At 49.8% G+C, this 21,317-nt stretch overlaps 1 protein-coding gene across 5 annotated transcripts; it reads left to right on the forward strand.

The window, feature by feature from the left end:
• Positions 1-8,408: 8,408 nt before the first annotated feature.
• Ecsit (ECSIT signaling integrator) lies at positions 8,409-21,296 on the forward strand. 5 transcript variants are annotated; one of them, XM_028872528.2, is made up of 8 exons: positions 8,409-8,504; positions 15,422-15,541; positions 16,757-17,174; positions 18,212-18,435; positions 19,238-19,292; positions 19,401-19,549; positions 19,900-20,005; positions 20,952-21,296. In XM_028872528.2, the coding sequence occupies exons 2-8, from the start codon at positions 15,446-15,448 to the stop codon at positions 21,203-21,205; spliced, it is 1,302 nt and encodes a 433-aa protein (XP_028728361.1). In that variant the 5' UTR covers positions 8,409-8,504; positions 15,422-15,445; the 3' UTR covers positions 21,206-21,296. The 5 variants fall into 5 exon arrangements, with proteins under 5 accessions (XP_028728361.1, XP_028728360.1, XP_037063573.1 ...); XM_028872527.2 differs by having other exon boundaries at positions 8,410-8,512; XM_037207678.1 differs by having other exon boundaries at positions 8,410-8,512; positions 19,896-20,005; positions 20,952-21,035.
• The last annotated feature ends 21 nt before the right edge of the window (positions 21,297-21,317 follow it).

Below are 21,317 nucleotides of genomic sequence, written 5' to 3' on the forward strand. Positions count from 1 at the left end.
TAAAAGGGAAATGATTGGTCATGGGGGCGCACAATTTAAGTCTCAGCACGCAGGAGGCAGACTCGGGTGGGTCTCTGAGTTTAAGGCCAGCCAGGGCTACATAGTGAAACCCTGATCAGGTGGGAGAGAGGGACAGAGGAAGGGGAGAAGGAGAGAGACAGAAACAGAGAACCAGTGGGCTAAGAAATACATCAAATAAGATCGCAACCCATGCCTCACAGCAGCCCTCTAAGGAGGGTCCTGCAGGATGAACAGAGAAGCGCAGTCAGTTATCCGGGTCACATACCCTGAAGGCAGCACAGTGGAATTTGACTTAATTCACAGCCAGAAGCCACTTCCACGAGAGGGCAGCGATCTCCAGGGCAGCGATCTCCACAGCACGCAAGGTCTGGTGCCCCCTGGCGGCCCGGGCACCGGGCGGGGGTGGGGGCTGACGTCAGCGCTGACTCACCGCCGGGGCTCCCGGGTCCGCCGCGGCTTGGCCATTTATAGAATCCCCGCGGGCTCTGAAGTCAGAGCGCTGGCACGGCGGCGGAGGGAGCGGAGGGAGGCGGCGGCGGGTGGGGAGCCCGGGTACCCCGGGGGCGGTGCTCCGGGGGCCTGCCTTGTCGTCCTGATCCTGGAGCTGGTCCCATCCCTGTCCCTGACCATCCAAGCACTGGCCCGCGCTGCGCCTCAGTTCCCCATTCCTAGGAAAAGCACGAGATCTTTCAAGGAGCAGACTTTGCTGATATACAGCTGTGATGCCAGCACTCAGGAGGTGGAGGCAGGAGCATCAGGAGTTCAAGGTCAGCGTGGGCTACACAGTGAGTTCCAGGCTAGCCTGGGCAACATGAGAACCTGTTTCAAAAAAAAAAAAAATGTTTTTTTAACTTAAATATGCAGGGCAGTGGTAGCGCACGCCTTTAATCCCAGCACTCTGGAGGCAGAGGCAGGTGGATCTTTGAGTTCAAGGCCAGCCTGGTCTACAGAGCGAGTTCCAGGACAGCCAGGGCTACACCGAGAGACCCTGTCTCCGAAAAACAAAAACAAAAACAAAAAACAAAACAAAAATAAATAAATAGTAAATAAAAGGGAAAGACGGGAAAGAAAAGTGTCTTCCCTAAGCTTTAGGGGACTCCCTAAAACAAAGCACTTGCCCACACATTCCAACACATTTGGGTCCCCGTGTGTTGCGGAGAGTGACTGACCACCTTCGCTACACCAGTTGCTCTTGGTGGTCCCTCTCTTGCAGACCCCGGTTGTCCTGGCTTTCTCTCCAGGAAGCAGCTCAGAGGTGTGCTAGCATGCGGGAGGTCCCATTCCATCCCTTCGACAGATTTATGTCAGGTTCTGTGCTGTTCACAGGGGCTTGCTAAGTCGGCGTGGGGTTTTGGGTTCCATCCCCAGCTCTGAACAAGCGAGGTGCCCTCTCCAAGGCCTGGAACCCCATCCAGCTCTTGGGAGGTGGAGGCAGGAGGATCAGTAGTTCAGTGCTCTAAGCCAGTACGCACTACGTCAAACTCTGTCTCAAACAAACAAACAAACAAAAATACATAAATAAGGAAGGCTGACTGGGGCTGCAGATCAGTGGTGGGTACTTGTAGAGCGTGTGTAACGTCGTAGGTTGAATGCCTAAATGCAGGAAAAGTGGAAGATCTGGGTCTCACACTCACCCCCTTTTGACATGGGGGTGCTTAACCACACACCAAGTGAGGGTGCATCTCCCCAGTGCCTTCAGGATCGCACAGTGAGAGTCCCTTGTGTGTCCCCATTCCGCCCTCCCTGGAAGAGCTCCTGGGGGAACACCCAAAGGGACTGGGTCACGACCTCTGGCTGCCCTTTTTCTAGAGCATCCTGTATCTGTTAGTCTCATGGGCAGCAGTGAGGTTTTCCGGGAAATTATTGGGAGAAAGCAAGTACCTGTTTAAGAGGCAGAGGCAGGTGGATCTCTGTGAGTTCAAGACCAATTTGGTCTCCATAGTGAGTTACAGGCCAGGTAGGGCTACTGTGAGACCCTGTCTAAAAGAGCAGAGAAAGTTAATTGTATTTAGTTTCATTTTAATTTCTGAGATAGTCTCCTATAGCCCAGACTGGCCTTCAACTTTCTATGAAGCTGAGGATAACCTTGAACTTCTGATCCTCCTGCATTTATCTCTTGAGGGCTGGGATTGCACACCTGCCTGTATTTTAATTTTTAGTTACAATTATTTTATATAACACACAATGAGTCAGGGAACAACTTGTGGGAGTCAGTTCTCTCCTGTTGTGATGTCTAGGGAGGGATCAAACACAGATCATCAGAACTGCTTGCTGGCATTTATTATTTTATTTTTTTTAAAGATGGGATCTCACGTAGCTTGGGCTGGTTTTGAACTCTGTGTAGCCAAGCTATCACACCCGTGACTATCAGACTGACAAAGTGAGATTCTGGCCGGGTGGTGGTGGCGCATGCCTTTAATCCCAGCACTTGGGAGGCAGAGCCAGGCGGATCTCTGTGAGTTCGAGGCCAGCCTGGGCTACCAAGTGAGTTTCAGGAAAGGCGCAAAGCTACACAGAGAAACCCTGTCTCGAAAAACAAACAAAAAAAAAAGTGAGATTCTGACAACGAACAACACGGAGGAGAGAGACGATGCCGCTGTTGACCGGAGTGAGCAATTTTCAGAGATTTCATGATAAAACTCCTCAGCTTCAGACCCAGGCTGTCTTCCTTCTCAGTCGTGCCCAGGGAAGGTGTGAAGAGTGACAGCTGATGCAGGGACCTTTACTGCTGTGGTCATGCCACCCTAGGACCCATCGGCTGGGAACACGGAGACAAACGTGGGCCCAGCAGGCACTCAGCTGCAGCCAGACGGAGGTGCCTCAGTGCAGTGGCAAACGCGAAACTCTTTCTGCCCTCTGGGGAGCTGTGGTGGTGTGAATGAGAACGGCCCCAAAGGCTCACGTGTTTGAGAGCTTGTCCCCAGTTGGTGGACTGTTTAGGAATGATTGGAGATGTGGCCTTGTTAGAGGAGGAGTGTCACTACAGGTGGGCTTTGAGGTTTCCAAAGTCCGTTGTTAGACCAAGACTATGGTCCTCCAACTCCAACGTTCAGATGTCTGCTCTCAGCTACTGCTCCAGCACCATGCCAGCCTGCCTGCAGTCACGCTCCCTGCCGCGATGTCTTGTATGATATTGGAGGGACCAGCCTTAATATTATACATCCCAGGGGCTCAGGAGAGAGAACTACTAATGGCGAGGACTATTTTCAGGAAATAGAATCTCAGCACACCCAGCTCTTTAGTCCATTCACTTTAATTCTTCTGGGATAACATCCTATCTACACAGCTTCAGTTCTGATCTCATGTCTGGCTCCTTTCATGCCCGATTTCTCTATTTATCTACTGCTCCCTCTAAGTTCTATCTTAATTCTCTCGTCTTAATTCTGCCTAATCTAGGTCCTTTTCATCTTGTTCTTACCCATCTAGTACTTCCCCATCTGACTCTTCCTCATCTTCCATCTCGTTCACACGTTCTCTCTGGTCAAAATCCTCTTTATCCCTCTCCGTTCTTGTCTCTTAAGTTCTACCCAAGTCTCTCAGGAGTCCCAGTGATAAACCCAAGCAATAGCAATCCCCTGGTCAAGCGAGGTCACCAGGCTTGCATTCTATGGGGTCATAAAGGCAGGTAGGAATTTTCCTCAGGCAGTGACCACCAGGCTTTCTTTTATGACCTGAAAATGGGAGTGGTAAGGAGGAGGTCACCTGAGTGCTAATGCCCGGTTAGTGTATGAAAAGGGGGATCCATGTGCTCAGTCTACATTCTGGGAAGTGGTTAGGTAAGAAGGTAGGGGTCTATAAAGTTAGTAAGGTTGTATAAGAAAGGAGGGTCTCACCCAAATTGCACAAGAAATAAAGCTATCCTCCTGACCTAGGAGACAGGTGTTTCATATGGCCTTGGATGCTTGATAGGCATTTAGATAAATACACTGTTAGGAGTTCTTGGAAGCATGCAAGAAAATCATTTTAGGAACCAGCTAACATATATAATGCTAAAATATCACCAAGACTTCTTAAGCCACAGCTTGACCTTTGGAGTATTCCTTGACTTTTCCAAGTAGTACCTTTTGTGATAGTAGCTGGATTCCATTACATTTTCCTGCGGCTGGCAGCAATGATGGTCATGGACTCACCCTCTGAAACTGTGAGCCCCCACTTTCCATTATAAGTTGCCTTGGGCGTGGTGTATTTTCCCAGCAACAGAACACTAAGACAGGTATACACCAGTGCTTCCGGACTGCAGAGCCTTACACAGGTTGGTTTTATTCTGGTTTGATTTTTTAAAATGTATTTTATGTATATGAGTGCTCTATTTGCATGTATGTCTGCACACCCTAAGAGGGCACCAGATCTCATTACAGATGGCTGTGAGCCACCATGTGGTGCTGGGAATTGAACTCAGGACCTCTGGAAGAGCAGTCAGTGCTCTTAACTGCTGAGCCATCTCTCCAGCTCCCATGGTTTGATTTTTTTCCCTTTTTTTTGGGGGGGGGTTGTTTGTTTGTTTGGTTTTTCAAGACAGGGTTTCTCTGTGTAGTTTTGGTACCTGTCCTGGATCTCACTCTGTAGACCAGGCTGGCCTCGAACTCACAGAGATCCACCTGGCTCTGCCTCCCGAGTGCTGGGGTTAAAGACGTGCGCCACCACCGCCGGCATGATTTTTTTTTAAATACAGGTTTCAGGTAGCCCAAGCTGATCAAGAACTCAATATGGGGGCGGGGGGCATTCACATGGCTCAGTGGTAAAAGGTTCTTGAGAACTCAGTGGTAAAAGCCTGAGAACCAACAGGAGAGGACAGACGTGCGCAGGGTCCTCTGACCTTCACATGCACACCAAGGCACGAGGGACCTCACCCAAATAAATAAACAAGCCCAGACATTTTTTAAGAAGAACTCAGTGTGTAGCTAAGGATGAACTTTTGGTCCTTCTGCTTTAGGCTTCCGAGTGACGGCACTGCACATCAATGTCACGCCTGACTCCAGATACTTTCTGCACCTTGCCTGCCTGCTGGGGTGGGCGCAGACATCGTTCTTCCCGGGTCTGCTTGTTTTAATTTAAAAAAAAAAAAAAAAACGTTTGTTTGTTTATGTGTGTGCACACATGACTGCCAATACGTGAAAGCAGAAGACTGCTCTCAGAAGTCTGCTTCTCTCCTTCCATCATGGGGTCCTAGGAATGGAACTTGGGTCATCAGGCTTGGTGGCAAGTGCCTTTATCTTCTCAGCTGGCTTAGTGAGTAAAGGCACTTATACAAGGATGAGGAGCTGAACTGACTCCCCAGAACCCATGTCAAAACTAAGTATGGCAGCTGGGCATATGGCACATGCCTTTAATCCTAGCACTCGGGAGGCAGAGACAGGTGGATCTCTGTGAGTTCAAGGCCAGCCTGGTCTACTGAGCGAGATCCAGGAAAGGTGCAAAGCTACACAGAGAAACCCTGTCTCAAAAAACCAAAATAAATAAATAAATAAATAAATAAACTTTTTGGTTTATTTGTTTACTTAGTTGGTTGAGGATCTCATTATGTAGTCCAGGCTGGCCTCAAACTCACAAACCTCCTGCCTCAGCGTCCTAACTCTGGGGATTACAGGTGTGCACCACCATGCCCAGCTCAGAAAAGCTTATCTATCTGCTGAGCTAGAGGCTTCATGAGGACTGCTTCAGAGTTCGGGGTTGTTTGCTCATGTCCTTTGTCTAGTTCAGGAGCCGAGATCCTTGCATTAGTTCCACACCTCTTTAGAGTCTCCAGTAGCTGCTGCCTTCAGTCATTTGTGAGCCTGACCCCTGTGCCAACTCCTCAGCAGTGACTTTGAATTTAGATGGTCTCATAATTTGGCCCTGATCCAACTGAAGCTTTTTGGGAAGGATACCAGAGAGGTGACAGTGTGCCTTCTGTGTGCGTCATACCCAGGGCATGTGATGTCACTATGACTCATGGCTCGTGATGTGAACCGTGGTCCTCTGGCTGCCAGGAGGTCTGCCAACACTCTCCACTGTTTTTCTAGCGTTAATCCAAGGACTGCAATTACAAAGAGGGACACTCACACATACTGCACCACACCCGATTGACACAGAGGAGACAGGTGCCTAGTGAAGGCACTTGTTTAAATCAACTGCTCAGGGCTCATTCCCTGGCCCTTTTTGTTTGTTCTTAAATTTTTTATTACATTTATTTACTGCGTGTGCACCCAAGCACAAGCCAGGACACACATGTGGGAGGCTGATATCCCCTTCCAGTGTTTGGGCTCCAGGAAGGAGACTCAGGTCTGGGGTGTGGAGGGGGTGGCTCCGTTGCAGATGACAAAAAATGCAAATCACCACATCAGTGATCTGGGACTTGTTTTTTTTTAAGATTTATTTATTTATTATATACACAGAAGAGGGCGCCAGATCTCATTACAGATGGCTGTGAGCCACCATGTGGTTGCTGGGAATTGAACTCAGGACCTCTGGAAGAGCAGTCAGTGCTCTTAACTTCTGAGCCAACTCTCCAGCCCCAGGACTTTTTTTTTTTGGTTTTTCGAGACAGGGTTTCTCTGTGTAGCTTTGCGCCTTTCCTGGAGCTCACTTGGTAGCCCAGGCTGGCCTCGAACTCACAGAGATCCGCCTGGCTCTGCCTCCCGAGTGCTGGGATTAAAGGCGTGCGCCACCAACGCCCGGCCCCAGGACTTTTTTTTTAATGGTGGTAATGAGAACTGAGGGACTTGTGTTTGCTAAGTAAGCACTCTACCACTGAACTACATCTTAAGCCTGTGGTACTTTTTCTTTTTAAAGCCTTTACTCATTTTAAAATTTTTTTGTTTGTTTGTTTGTTTTCAAGACAGGGTTTCTCTGTGTAGTTTGGTGCCTGTCCTGGATCTCGCTCTGTAGACCAGGCTGGCCTCCAACTCACGGAGATCTACCTGGCTCTGCCTCCCAAGTGCTGGGATTAAAGGCGTGTGCCACCACGGCCCGCCTTAAAATTTTATGTGTATGAATGTTTTGTCTGCATTTACATGTAGCATGTGTCTTCAGTGGCAGCAAAAGCAAGTTTAGTTCCCAGAACCCATGTGGCAGGCAGCTCACACCCACCTGTAACTCCAGTTTCAGATCTGATGCCCTCTTCTGGCCATTGCAGGCACTGCACACAGTGCACATACCCACACTCAGACACACACACACACACACAAGCACATAAACAAAAATAATAAAACTAGCTGGGCATGGTGGCACAGGCCTTTAGTTAGAGCACTCTGGAGGTAGGTGAATCTCAGTGAGTTCAAGGCCAGCTTGGTCTACATAGTGAGTTCCAGGCCAGTCAGGAATTCATAGTCAAGCATAATAAATCTTTTAAGAACTTAACCATCGAAGGCAAAGACAAAGTAGGAGTGACTGAAGCTGACCCCTGGTGTCATCCAGCCAGAGCCCACCTACTTATGCAGTAAGTAAGGCAGAAACCATAGTCCCAAGGGTCACAGAAACAAAACTAGGCATTAAGGGGTGGGCACCGAGAACTCAAGGCCCCAGGTCTACCTCTGCCTTGGCTGGGTGTATTGCTGTTTTATGCTACTGTGATGAAATGCCTGAGGGTGGGTGGCGTTATAAAGAAGGGTTCATTCAGCTTAGTGGACAGTTCTGGAGGTTCAGAGGCTCCACACTGGCTGATGCCGTGATGCTGGCAGAGTGCACGGTAAGTACGCAGCATCACATGACAAGAGACAGGCACCGCGGACCTGTCCTCTGGGCCCTCCCGACACACACAGTTTGACACAGGCTTTCTCATTCTGTAGCCCTAGCTGGACTGGACACGGATAGGTGGACCAAGCTGTAGTTCTAATCACCTCTCGAAGGTATCACCTCAAAACTCCGTACTCGGACTAAGTTTCTGCCCTTTTTTATGGAGACAGAGTGTTAAGGATGACTGTGAACTGCTGATTCTCCTGCCTCCACCTCTGGGATGGCAGGCATATGCTGGGCTTGCTCATTCCTTTCCCTTCCTTCCTCCTTCCATTTCTTAGCTACATATCCAGTTTGAGGCTAACCTGGGCTACATAAGACCTTGTCCTAAAAATAATCTAGTGGCCAGGTTCATTGGCACGTGCCGTTAATCCCAGCACTTGGGAAGCGGAAGTGAGCTCAAGGTCTGTCGGAACACGTGGTGCTTCAGTCCCTAACAATATTTTGTCCGTAACAACAATTTACCATCACACCTCAGGTGAGAAAACTGGATGGCATGACTCCGAGGCCCCCAGGTCCAGCGCCTCCGCCGCCGCAGGGACCCCAGGCCTCCAGGCTCGGGCAGTCGGTGGGGGACAGGGCCTGCTCCCCAGCGGCGGGATCGGTGTCCTCCCTCCTTCCCATTGGCGAGTCTCTTCCTGAGGGCGGGACCTATCGCCACAGGCTTTTCTGATTGGCTGTCGCCTTCGGCCCGAAACCGGAAGCTCCTTGGCTCACCCTGACGGCCCCCAGCGGTGCCTCCGAGCCGGCTGGGTTCCGCGGCAGGCCGCGTGAGTAGGTGGGTAGCGCGTGGGAGGACGATGGGACAGTCTGGGGTTCGGGGCGTCCACGTCCAGGCCTGGTAGAGCTGGGAGGACGGCCTTCTCCTCGGCCTCAGGGTGACCTTTGGGGTGCAGGCTTGGCGACGTGCGAGGAGGGGCTGCCCGGCGCCCCGGTTTCGCAGGTGCGACCGACCGCAGCCGGCTTGGGCCACTCAGCACGTCGGCGGGGAGACAGGCATCGGAAGCTGCTGCTTCCCGTCTCTCCGAGACCTGCAGCCGTGGCAGCCCGCATACACACGCACATTCACGCTCCTCGCTGTTCAGATTTATCTGCTTATCCGCACTCAGTTGGTCGGTGTTGGACACTTACCATGTACCAGCCACTGTCCCACTGATGGAGACATAGCAATGAGAAAAACAGATTTTTTAAAAAATTATTATCTAAAACAGCCAGTTATTGAACAAATCACAAACGGAACAGGGCATCTCGAGATTTCAAATAGTGATTGTTGCAAGCAGTGTATTTTTCCCTGAAACAAGACTTTATGTATCCCAAGCTGGCCTCGAACTCGTGATCTTCCTGCTTCAGCTTTCTGGTTACAGGCATGCACCGAGATAGTAAGCAGTAGGCAGAGGGTAAAACAAGTTCAAACCCTGTGGAACCAATAAACTTGTCTTGTTCCAGAAACAATGTGGCTGGAGCTGGAAGCGATAGGGTGAGTTCAGGGTAGACTCCATTCTGATCTTTATTTACTGTGAAGTTTTTATTCTCGTTATGGGGGCGGTTTGCCATGGTGCATGGTGGAGGTCAGAGAACAGCTATGGAGTTTTATCTATACATTTTATGCCGGTTCCGGGGATTGAACTCAGGTCTTTCGGCTTGCATTGTTCCAGTGGCAAGTGCCTTCTCAGCTGAATCATCTCTCCCGGCTCTTATTTATGTATATTTTAGACAGGACCTTACTGTAGCTCAAGACTGCCATGGACCTCACTAATTACGACCAGCTGGTCTGATACTGGACGCAACCCTCCTGCCTCAGACTCCACAGTGCTGACTTTACAGCCAGAATGCTTGTCTTGAGTCTGATTTTATTAATTAGTTTATTTATTTATTAGGCAGAGTCTGACTACGCAGCCCTGGCTGGTCTGGAACTTGCCCTGTGTGTGTAGATCAGGCTGGCCTCAAACTCAGAGATCTGCCTGCCTGTGTCTCCCAAGCGCTGGGATTACAGGCATGTGCCACCACATCCAGCATGTTTGTGTGTTCATGTGTGGGTGCATGGATGTATGTTAGTGCATGTACACGTATGCACACGTGTGCAGGCAAATGTCAACCGTAGATGTTGCTCCTCAGTAGCTGTCCACCTTGTGCTTTGAGACAAGGTCTTCACTGTAGCTCGCTGACGAGGCTGGCCAGCCAGCTAGGGAGCTGCCTGTTTCTGCTTCTCCAGTGTTGGGACTGCAAGTGTGTGTCACCTCACCTGGCTTTTTATGTGGGCGCTGGGGGTCAAACTCAGGTCCCCATATTTTCAGGGAGCGCATGTTATCAACGGCCATCTTTCTGCCCACCTGGTTTACAGAGTTAGAGCTCTCTTCTGCAGTGGAGGAGGGAAGAAGCCTGCGGGCCAGGAGAGAGCGGACTGGTGTGCAGGAAAGCCTAGCATGGACTGGTGTGCAGGATAGCCTAGTGTGGACTGGTGTGTGGGATAGCCTAGTGTGGACTGGTGTGCGGGATAGCCTAGTGTGGACTGGTGTGCGGGAAAGCCTAGTGTGGACTGGTGTGCAGGAAAGCCTAGTGTGGACTGGTGTGCCGAAGGGGGAGACTTGGGAAACCGTCTCCAGGACTATCTGACAGACTGATGGAGCCATGGCAGACTCTAAACGACTCCTACTGTGTGGCTTGAATAACTAGGAAGTGTGGTGCCCCTGGCTGACCTCCAGAGAAGCACACTACGCAAAGGTATTGTCAGTTGGCGTCCCATGAATGGAGTTTGAGACGGCTGGTTTGTACCAAATGTTATATTAGATATGGAGGTGAAAGCTTTAGGGAACCATGAGTGTAAGTAGTCACTACTCTTCCATGTAGGAGCCACCTGTGGCCTTTACGATGCAGATTCTCACAAAGCAGGTTGAGTTAGAATCCGCGCTTTACAGGTCCTGGAACACAATTTGCAAAGCCAAGGTTTCGATTCTTCTTATCTAACTGTATGCCAAGCAAGTGTCCTCTCGCTGAGCCACACCCCAGCCCCTCAGTGGGGATTCTAGGCAGGGGCTCTACCACTGAACCACACTCCAGCCCCTCACTGGGGGATTCTAGGCAGGGTCTCTACCACTGAGCCACACCCAGCCCCTCACTGGGGGAGTCTAGACAGGTACTTACCTCTGAACCATGCCCTCAGCAGCTCACTGGAGTAGGCCAGATCTGTACTAGTCTAGTCCAGATCTGTACTAGATCTATAGTCCAGTGATCTGTACTGGATCTATAGTCCAGTGATCTGTACTGGATCTAGTCCAGTGATCTGTACTGGATCTATAGCCCAGTGATCTGTACTGGATCTATAGTCCAGTGATCTGTACTGGATCTATAGTCCAGTGATCTGTACTGGATCTATAGTCCAGTGATCTGTACTGGATCTAGTCCAGTGATCTGTACTGGATCTATAGCCCAGTGATCTGTACTGGATCTATAGTCCAGTGATCTGTACTGGATCTATAGTCCAGTGATCTGTACTGGATCTATAGTCCAGTGATCTGTACTGGATCTATAGTCCAGTGATCTGTACTGGATCTATAGTCTAGTGATCTGTACTGGATCTGTAGTCCAGTGATCTGTACTGGAATCACTGCCCAAGTCTAGTCCAGTTACATTTCCTCAGACCGCTAGCTGAGCTCTCACCCCGAAGTTTGTCAGATGTGCAAACACGTTTCCACCGCTAAGTCTGAATCTGCATGTCTTGTGCTCCCAGAGCATCTGTGTGCACCTTCAGCTTTGCACACTGCAGACATTGAGAGGTCTCGTTGATTGGCTGAGCAACAGGCCTGGATGCCAGGAAGAAAACAAGGATGTTAACAAAGGGCTGTGGGGGAGGGGACTTCACTATCCGCTACTTAGGAAAAATCAAGCAAGTCAACACCCTACTTAGCAGAAATTGACATTGAAGTCATGGTGTGGCTTCTTCAAGGTGTTGAACACACCAGTTTGGACTGGTGTTACTTACATGACTAGGGCAGTCATCAAGTCGGTGAGGAAGGAGTCAGTGTGTAGACATGGCTTAGGTGTAGCTTTAGTGATAAAAGAGCAGGAAGCTGGAAGGAGATCTTGGGTACTGATGGGAGATACCTGAGAAAGGGTTGTTATTTTCTTAAGTTCTCACTATGTAGCCCTAGTTGGCCTGGAACTCACTGAGATCTGCCTCCTGAATGTTAGGGATTAAAAGAGCATTACCATGCCTGGCTCAACTAGACCAAGTGTGTGTGTGTGTGTGTGTGTGTGTGTGTGTGTGTGTGTGTGTGTGTGTGTGTGCACGTGTGCCAGTGGAGGTCAGAGGACAACTGGAGGGAGTCAGTCGTGTCCCCCCCCCCCCCCCCCCCCCGGATTCCAGGGGTGGAACTCCAGCTCTCAGACCTGGCAGCAACAACCTTTACCTGCTGGGCCACACTGTTAGCTCCCAAGGTGGTTTTTGTTTTGTTACAGTTTCCTGGGTTTTTGGTTTTCTTTCCCTGTTTTTTTGAGGCAGGTTCTCATGTAGCCCAGGCTGGCTTCATACTTGCTATGTATCCAGTTTGAGTGTGGCAAGGATGACCTAAACTCTTCCTAACATGTTCCCTGAGGCCTGGATACCCTGACACCAAAACCCCACAGTGTCCTAAGAAAACTGCAGACCAGTGCCTCCTGAATACAGCTGTAAAGTTCTCTTGCAATGGGTTTGCAAACATACAAAGAGGAGTCTATATCGTGGCTAAGAGAATTTATCTCCAAAATGCAAGGGTAGTTTAGTATCTGAAAAATAATGTAATACACTAATAGAACAAAACCCCAAAATTACATGGTTATTTATAAATTTATTATATTATAAAACCCAACACTTACTTTTTTTATTTGTTTGAGACAGGGTCTCACTGTGTAGAACAGGCTGGCAGTGGGGGGCCCTGCAAGTGTCACAACCAAGAGCAGGATGATTTGGATGAGGTTGAGAATGAAACTTAGGTCAGCACAACCTAGCTGGTGCTGGGTCCGAACTTCTGGAGTCTAATGCCAAGTGGTTCATTGCTTGTACATTTAAACATAGTAAAACTTTGGGGAAAAGTTAGCATGTCATGTGACAATTACCACAACAAATCTTTAGGCATAACTACACAAAAAGAAGCTCCCTTGCAAAGTGCATCTCTATAGCAAAGCCCCTGTGACCTTTCCCACAAAAATGGGTTCTATTGACTGAGAGCAGGGCTCAGGACAAGGGCCTAGGGAGGAAGGGTTCGTAATAAGCAGAAGGGTGGGTTCTATTGACTAAGAAACAGAACTTAGGAAGGAGTCCGGGGCCAGGGAAGAATAAGCATAATTGCAAACTCTTTTGCAGAGTACACAGCACCTCCTTCAGGAGGATGGATGGGCTCTGTTGACTGAGAGACAATGCTCAGGATTGGGGGATTCCACGAGGGCTGGCTTTACAGACTAGCAAATATTACCAGGTGTTAACACATCCACTCTGTGCCCTCCACAGCTGGCCTCGAACTCAGAGATCTGCCTGCCTCTGCCTCCTGAGTGCTGGGATTAAAGACATGCGCCCCCACGCCCAGTGAGAGACTAGATTCTTTTGCCAGAGTTCAGGATCCAGACAAGGGTGTGCAGTCTGGCCACTTCTCAGTGTTGTACCAGAGCTTCCAGCAGTAGCCATGGAGACAGCTCAGTCGATAAAGTACTTGCCTGACCACCTGAGTTCTGTCTCAAGGACACAGGGTGAGAAGAGATGGGGCTGGTGGGCCGGCTCACTGGGTAAAAGTGCTTGCTGCCAAGTCTAAGCTCCAAACCGGAGCTCAATCCCCGGCACATGGTGGCTCACAACCATCTGTAACTCCAGTTCCAGAGGCTCCAAAGCCCTCTCTGACTTCTGCAGGCACCAGGCACTAATGTGATGCATATACATACATACATACATACATACATACATACATACAGGCAAAATATTCATACATATCCAAAAAAAATTGTTTTGTTTTGTTTTTAAGCTAAAAACAAAACAAAAAAAAGATGCCAGGCAGCTAGCCTTTTAAGCCCAGCACTCAGAAGGCAAAGGCAGGCCCATGAGCTCAAGGCCAGCATGGTCTACAGAGGGAGTTCAAGGACAGCCAGGGCTACACAGTGAAACCCTGTGCCAGAAAACCAGGGCGGGGGCGCACTGAGATGGCTCAGTAGGTAAAGATGCTTACTACTAAGCCTAAGGACCTGAGTTCAGTCCCCAGGACCCACATGGTATAAGGAGAAACCTGAATTCTGCAAGTTGTCCTCTGTGCTGGTGTCAGGCACATCTGTATACACACACGCTCAGGAATGCACAAATAAGGTTTTTTTAAAAGGTCAGATGGACCCTACTTTCTTCTGAGCCCCTCTCTTAACTGTTGTGTGCAAGCCTTTTTTCTTTTCCTTTTAAAGGTGGAGGAGGCAGAGAAAGAGGGGTCCTTGGGCTCACTGGTCAGCCCTGGTGAGCTCTAGCTGAGCTGGTGAGCTCCCAGTTTAGTGAAAGACTGTCTGAAAAACTGGTGCTGCATGCTGTTAATTCCAATCCTTGAGAGGCAGAGATGAGGGAGCTCTGTGAGGTTTGAGACCAGCCTAGTCTGGAGAGCATCGTGGCTAGCCAGGGCCACCTAGTAAGACCCTGTCTCAAAAAGGGGGTGGGGGGCCTGGAGAGTGGAGAAATAGCTCAGCCATTAAGAGCTTTTCCAGGGTTTGATTCCCAGCACTCACGTGGTAGCTCACAACCATTTCAAACTCTAATTCCAGGGATCCAGCACCCTCTTCTGGCCTCCACAGGCACTAGACATACATGCAGGCAAAACACCCATACACATAAATTAAAAATAAAAGTAATTAAAATTTTTTAAAACGTGAGATTCTTGGCATTCATACAGTAGGAGACTACTGAAAAGTTGTCCTCTGGCCTCCACAAAAGTAATGTGGCCTCTACACCTTTGTACAGATACACACAAAATAAATAGACAAATCTTTAGAAAAATAATGAAGGAGAGTGTAGGGTGGGGGTGGCATACACCTTTAGTCCCAGCACTTGGGAGGCAGAAGCAGGTGGTCCCCATGAGTTCGAGGCCAGCCTGGTCTATACAGAGAAACCCTGTCTCGGAATAAATAAATAAATAAATAAATAAATAAATAAATAAATAAATAAGATAAATAAAAATAAATAAATAAATCTAAATAAATAAAGGAAAAAGAAAAACTGCCAGGTATGAGCCAGTGAGATGACTCAATTGTATAAAGGTGCTTGCCAAGCCTGGAAACCTGAGTTCAACCCTAAGACCACATGGTGTGAGAGAGAACCAACTCTCCATGCTATCCCCTAACCTCCACACAAGAGCACGTACAGTGTCTGCATGAGGCAGGCAGGCACACACACACACACACACACTCAATAAATATAATTTAAAAAACTATCAGGCTTGGGGGCTCACACCTGAAGTCTCAGCACTTGGAAAGTGGAGGAGGAGTTTAAGGCCATCCTTGGCTACATAGTAAATCGGAAGCAAGCCTGGGCTATATGATACTCTTATCTCAAAAACAACAAAATCAAACAAAAATAAACACGTGGGGCTTGATAGACTAGGCTCTTCAGACTGAATTGTGCTCTTTATCACACTGATGCCCTGTCTTATAGGTGTGTGGCCGGGCTAATGCTGTCTCAACTTCTCTTAACTAGGTTGGTGGCTGAATTTGCAGAGGCATGAGCTGGGTCCAGGCCAGCCTGCTGGCTCGAGGCCTCTCTAGGGGCTGGGGAGGCATCTGCAGGACTGCCCTCTCAGGAGCTCCCTTTGCTCAGGTAACCAGAGGCTAGGCATTCATGAGTAGAGGGGGGAAGGCCTGGGCTTTACACTCACCCTCTCAGGATCAGGCCACGGGAGTTCTGGTGGTCCTTGGCCTGCCTGTCCTGGTGACGACCCCCATTAGTTATTCTGCATTGCTGTCCTACAGTGCAGTGACCAAAAGCAACTTAAAGGTATTTGGGCTTAAGTCACAGAGGGTGAGTCCATGACGGGAGGCCTGGCAGCCGGTGGCCAGAGCAGGTTGCTGAGGTTACATCTCAAGCACACATAGGAAGCAGAGAGTGAACTGAAAATTGGTTGAAGCTATAAATCTTCAAAGCCACCTCCAGGGACACACTTCCTCCAGCAAGACTCCAAATCCCAAAGGATTCATAATCAAAAGTCATTCAAACCACAACAGAGGGTGTATTTTTTTAGAGAGAGAGAGAGAGCCATATGGAATACCAAATGGCCTTAGAATATGATGTGTGGTTCAAGCTGTTAGACCCCAAAGTCTAGGGTCTCAAGTGGGCGCCCCAAGAACCCAGACTCCAGTCCAGTTGATGCAACAGCACGAGGTGTTTATTAATGCGGCTGTACAGTCAGGCAAACTCAGCTCCAGAGAGCAAGAGTCGCATCTTACTGCAGCCCCATGGGGGCTTTTAAAGGAAAAACCCACAAAAGCCATAAGATTACAATTCCCATACAATTTTGTTTCACAAGATCATGGTCTGATACAGAGTGGGTACAGTCATGTCCACATGCACATTCTTCCTGAAACCTCAAGGTGGGTATCAGGGCGGGAGTGGAGTTTACACAAAGGTCACAGTGGTCCTTCCTGGAACACCTGCAACTATCCCAGTGACAGTTGAGCACATCTCTTAACAGAGATCTCTTTACATTGTTACATTGTTACAGTAACATTGTTGAGTAATGGCTGAGTCAGGTTGCCCTTGGAACTAGTTTTCTTTTTAGTTCCTTATTTCCCGGGGCTTGAGGGGTGTAAGCCTGAAGGGTTAGGGTCTTTCAAAGCAAGCCTTGAGATCTCAATTCTCCTGCCATAGCCTCCTGGGGGTTGGAATTTCAGGTGTGTGCCACCATGTGGCACTGTACTTTGTCATGGTACCTAAGCTAGGGTTAGCAGCCATGGTATCAAAGCTCGTCAGAGGCCCTCCATGATATCCCGGGCACCTCTGCCAGAAAAGCTGAAGTGTCCCTCCATACCCTCCCAGGTGTCCCTCCAGGCCCCCCGAGGCCTCCACTGCAGCGCAGTAACGCACAAGGATGAGACGTGGTTGGTTCCTCAACCTCCCGAGCCCCAGAGGAAGCCTGTCAAGGTCCCAGCTGGCCATGAAGAACTGTTCAAGCCATCGTCATATGGCGAGCAGAACAAGGCAAGCTTCGTACGTGCAGTACGCAGCTTTGGAGAGCACAGCGTGCGCAAGCGTGGCCACGTGGACTTCATCTACCTAGCGTTGCGCAAGATGCCCGAGTTTGGAGTGGAGCGGGACCTGTCAGTGTACAACTTGCTGCTGGATGTCTTCCCCAAGGAGGTCTTCCGGCCCCGCAACGTCATCCAGCGCATCTTCGTCCACTATCCACGGCAGCAGGAGTGTGGGATTGCCGTCCTAGAGCAGATGGAGCGGCACGGTGAGAGCATGGGCCCAGCCCGCCCCCCACTCCCCTTCTTTCTCGGTCTCTCCCCCTCCTCTCTACCTCTCCCAGGCTCTTCTTAGAATTACTGGGCCTAGGGCTGTAGCGGAGTTGGAGGGGGACTTACTGGGGTGCTCCAAGGCTGGTCCCCAGTTTCCGACAACCTCAGGGGCACGCCTGTCATCCCAGCTCTTGGGGGTCGTGGGGGGAGGCGGTGAACATAGGCATTCACGCTTGTCCTCCACTACATAAGTTTCGCTTTGATTTTTCTTTTGGTTTTGGTTTTGTTTGTCTGGGTTTTTTGTTTGTTTGTTTGTGGCTGTCTTGGAACTCTCTGTAGACCAGGCTGGCCTCAAACGAAGCGTTAGGACTAGGGGCATGTGCTGCCGTGCCCAGCTGCTTTGCTTTTTATTTTGTGGGTTTTTTCTGAGATTTATTTTTAGTCATATGTATGCTGCGTATCAGTGAGTGTGTGAGTGCACATGCCCACAGAAGTCTGAAGACAGTGTTGGGTACCCTGGACCTGGAGTTAAAGGTGATGCAGTTTATGGTCCTAACTGCTATTTTTTCTCCAGCCCTCTTTCCCCAACACATGTAACATGTAAAACATGGTCTCATGTAGCCCAGGCTGACCTTGAATTTGCTGTACTCCTGACTTTTGCCTCACGTTCTGAGTACAATTATAGGCATGTGCCACTGTGCTCTTTTATATGGTAAGATCAAGCCTGGAGCTGTGTATGCCAGACCACCACTCTACTTGGCTGCACCCTAACCCCAGCCCCTGCTCAAATAAAACCAACCCTGATGGGCTGGGTGTGGTGGCGCACACCTTTAATCCCGGCTCTGGAAGGCAGAGATAGGCGATCTCTGTTCTACATACAGAGTTCCAGGCCAGCCAGGGCCGCACAGATAGTCAGATCCTGTCTCAAAATAAGAAAAAAAATATGAAAAATGAATTCCCTTTAATTCTCTTCTCTTTCCTGCTGTCTCTCCTGACTTCACTCTGAGGCTCTATCTGGCTCTGCCCAGCACAGGAGTCATGCCCAATGCAGAGACAGAGTTCCTGCTGACTCAGATATTTGGACGCAAAAGTTACCCCATGCTCAAGTTCCTGCGGATGAAGCTGTGGCTCACCCGATTCAAGAATATCAACCCCTACCCTGTGCCCCGAGATCTGCCCCAGGACCCTTTGGACCTGGCCAAGCTAGGCCTGCGACATATGGAGCCTGACCTCAGTGCCAAGGTCACTGTCTACCAGGTATGCATTCTTGTTGGGTCCTGCAGCTGCCAACCCTGGCTGGGCTCTCCTTCACTCACCTGGTGTTCTGACAATGCTCAAGCCTTCTGCATTATCACACTTGGTTGGACCTGTCTTAGTCTGTTTAGCCATCACAAAATATCCTGTGTGGGGCATATTAGTCCCCTCTTGTTTCTCTAACAAAATACTGGAGGCTGGGTACTTTATAAAGAAAAGAGATGCCAGGTGTAATCCCAGCACTTGGGAAGTAGAGGCAAGTGGATCGTTCTGAATTCAAGGCCAGCCTGGGCTACATAGTGAGTTCTATGTCAGCCAGGGCTACACAAAAGAGCCTCTGCCTCATCCCCTAGTGAGGGCAGGGCTTGTGGGTAGGGCACCTGCCTTCCTTGTTCAAGGCTTGAGTTCCTTTCCTAGTACTGTGACAAAAAAGAGAAACTTGTCTTGATGCATTATGCTAGGCAAGCACTCACCAACTGAGCTAAGTCCCAGCCAGGTTCCAAGGTCTTGGTGCCATCTGAAGAATGGTTACTGTCACTTTTGCACATGAGTAAACTGAGCTACAAAGGTACAGTGACTTGGGTGAGGTCACTGCAGGCTGAACATAGCTGGATGGCTCCAAGGCCCCTTCAGGATGGGCTCAGTGTTGGCAGCTCTGACCAAACTGGCTACAAAAAAAGAGGAACATGTAGGGGATCTGGCACAACTGTTCAGAATTTGCTGGCATCTTCTTTCCCTTTGCTTTCTCTGGCTCCCCTGTAGATGCTGGGGAGTCACAATCTTGCACCCCTGCTGTTCTTTGCAGATGTCTTTGCCCAGTGACTCGACAGGCACAGATCCCATCCAGCCCCACATTGTAGGTAAGGCCCCAGCCTGTCCCAGTCTCTGCCAGATTCCTCTGGGCCAGTTGAATGACTCCCTGGGCCTTTTGCTGCTAAGACATCAATAGGTTCTCATCTCCACACCAGGAATCCAGAGTCCTGATCAGCAAGCTGCCCTGGCCCGCCACAACCCATCCAAGCCTGTTTTTGTGGAGGGCCCCTTCCCTCTCTGGCTGCACCATAAGTGTGTCTATTATCACATCCTGAGAGCTGATCTGCCACCCGCTGAGGAAGAGGTGAGTCCCATCCCAGAACCCACATGGCGGAAGGAAAGAACTGACTCCTGCAAGTTGTCCTGAGTTACACAAGGGTGTGCATAAATAAATGTTAATTTAAAAAAATAAGAAAGACATAGTGGCACATATCTTTAATTCCAGCACTCTGGAGGCAGAGGCAGGCAGGTCTCTGTGAGTTCAAGGCCAGCCTGGTCTACAGAGTGAGTTTCAGATTAGCCAGGATTAGAGATTCTGTCTCAGAAAGGGGGGAGGGGGAGAGGCAGGCTAGCACTGTCCTGAAGGCTCAGATGAGGAACTGGGGTTCTGTGTTCTGGCCTCTGATCCTGCTTGCTCTCTCTTGCCTGAGGCAGAAAGAAGAAGAAATCCCAGAAGAGTGGAATCTCTACTACCCAATGCAGCTGGACCTGGAGTATTCAAGGAGCGGTTGGGACAACTACGAGTTTGACGTGGATGAAGGTAAAGCAGGACTCAACACAGCACAGCCTGTTCAGTGGCCACAGGACCTTGGGCTGGGACACTCTGCCATTTCCCTGTCTCCAGTCAGTCAGGTGCCCCGGGGGACCTGTCCTCCTTGGCCCCGCCCGATATCTTTTATGGAGCATTCTGTACTGACTAGTGACATAGTCGGGACAGATGTAAGCCTCGGGTCAGTAGGGAACAGCCAAGTTACATTTGGGGGTGTGGTGGCATACTGTGCACCCCAATAAAATTTACCTGAAGATCAGAGAACAGAACAAACCACTAGATTAAACAGAGAAGCCAGGCAGTGGTAGCACACACCTTTAATCCTAGCACTCAGGAGGCAGAGATCCGTCTGGATCTCTGCAAGTTCAAAGCCACCCTGGATTACATGAGATTGACTCAGTCTAGGAGAGAAACAGAGCCAGGCAGTGGTGGCACACACCTTTAATGCCAGTACTGGGAAGCACACATGCCTTTCATCCCAGGAGTTGATGGCTGGTAAAGTGTGAGGAGACAAAAACTAAAGGCTTTTCGGCAGAAGTGTCCCTTTCAGCTAGAGGCTTGTTCAGCTGGAGCCTTTCAGGTGAGGACTCAGGATTTCAGCAGAGGATTCATGGAGCTGGCGAGGTGAGACATGGCAGTGGCTTGTTCCTTGGTCTCTCTGATCTTTCAGCATTTACCCCAATATCTGGTTCTGAGCTTTTTATTGAAAGACTATTTAAGTTTCGAGCAACAGGGGGAGTTGAGGGGAGGTACATGGCAGTCTCCAGGTTTGGGGTCAAGGTCAGCTTCCTGATACTATCTGAAGAAGCAGGTGGCATGGCCCAGGTAAAATGTAGAACCTGTATAGAGCTGCTGCTCTGTGAATGCGTGGAGATGCTCATCAACGGGAGGTCAGGGAACCTCAAGGTGGTGAGGCACCAACCCTCTCTCCTGACAGTTACAGAAGGCCCCGTCTTCGCCATGTGCATGGCTGGCGCCCATGACCAGGCAACACTGGCCAAGTGGATCCAGGGCCTGCAGGAGACCAACCCAGCGCTGGCACAGGTCCCTGTGGTATTTCGCCTGGCCAGGTCCACGGGGGAGCTGATGACAACCTCAAGGCTGGAGGAACAATCCCCTCCCCACGGTCCTCCCAAGGGCCAGGAGGAAGATGAGGCCCCTCAGGCACAGCAGCAGCAGGGTCAGGGTTGAGTCTGAGCTGGCATAAAGCAAGAGACTGAACTGGTACAAAATAATATGGACAAAATAAAAACCTCTTCCCTGGCCATGTGGCTTCCCTTAAGATGTTATGCATGAGCTCGTC

Source organism: Peromyscus leucopus, chromosome 7, assembly GCF_004664715.2.
Source record: "Peromyscus leucopus breed LL Stock chromosome 7, UCI_PerLeu_2.1, whole genome shotgun sequence".
NCBI classification, from domain to species: domain Eukaryota; kingdom Metazoa; phylum Chordata; class Mammalia; order Rodentia; family Cricetidae; genus Peromyscus; species Peromyscus leucopus.

Coding starts and splice junctions, on each gene's coding strand:
- Ecsit (XM_028872528.2), top strand. CDS start 15,446: ATGAGCTGGGTCCAGGCCAGCCTGCTGGCTCGAGGCCTCTCTAGGGGC. Junction 15,542..16,756: donor CAGGAGCTCCCTTTGCTCAG/GTAACCAGAGGC, acceptor ATACCCTCCCAG/GTGTCCCTCCAGGCCCCCCG. Junction 19,293..19,400: donor CATCCAGCCCCACATTGTAG/GTAAGGCCCCAG, acceptor TCTCCACACCAG/GAATCCAGAGTCCTGATCAG.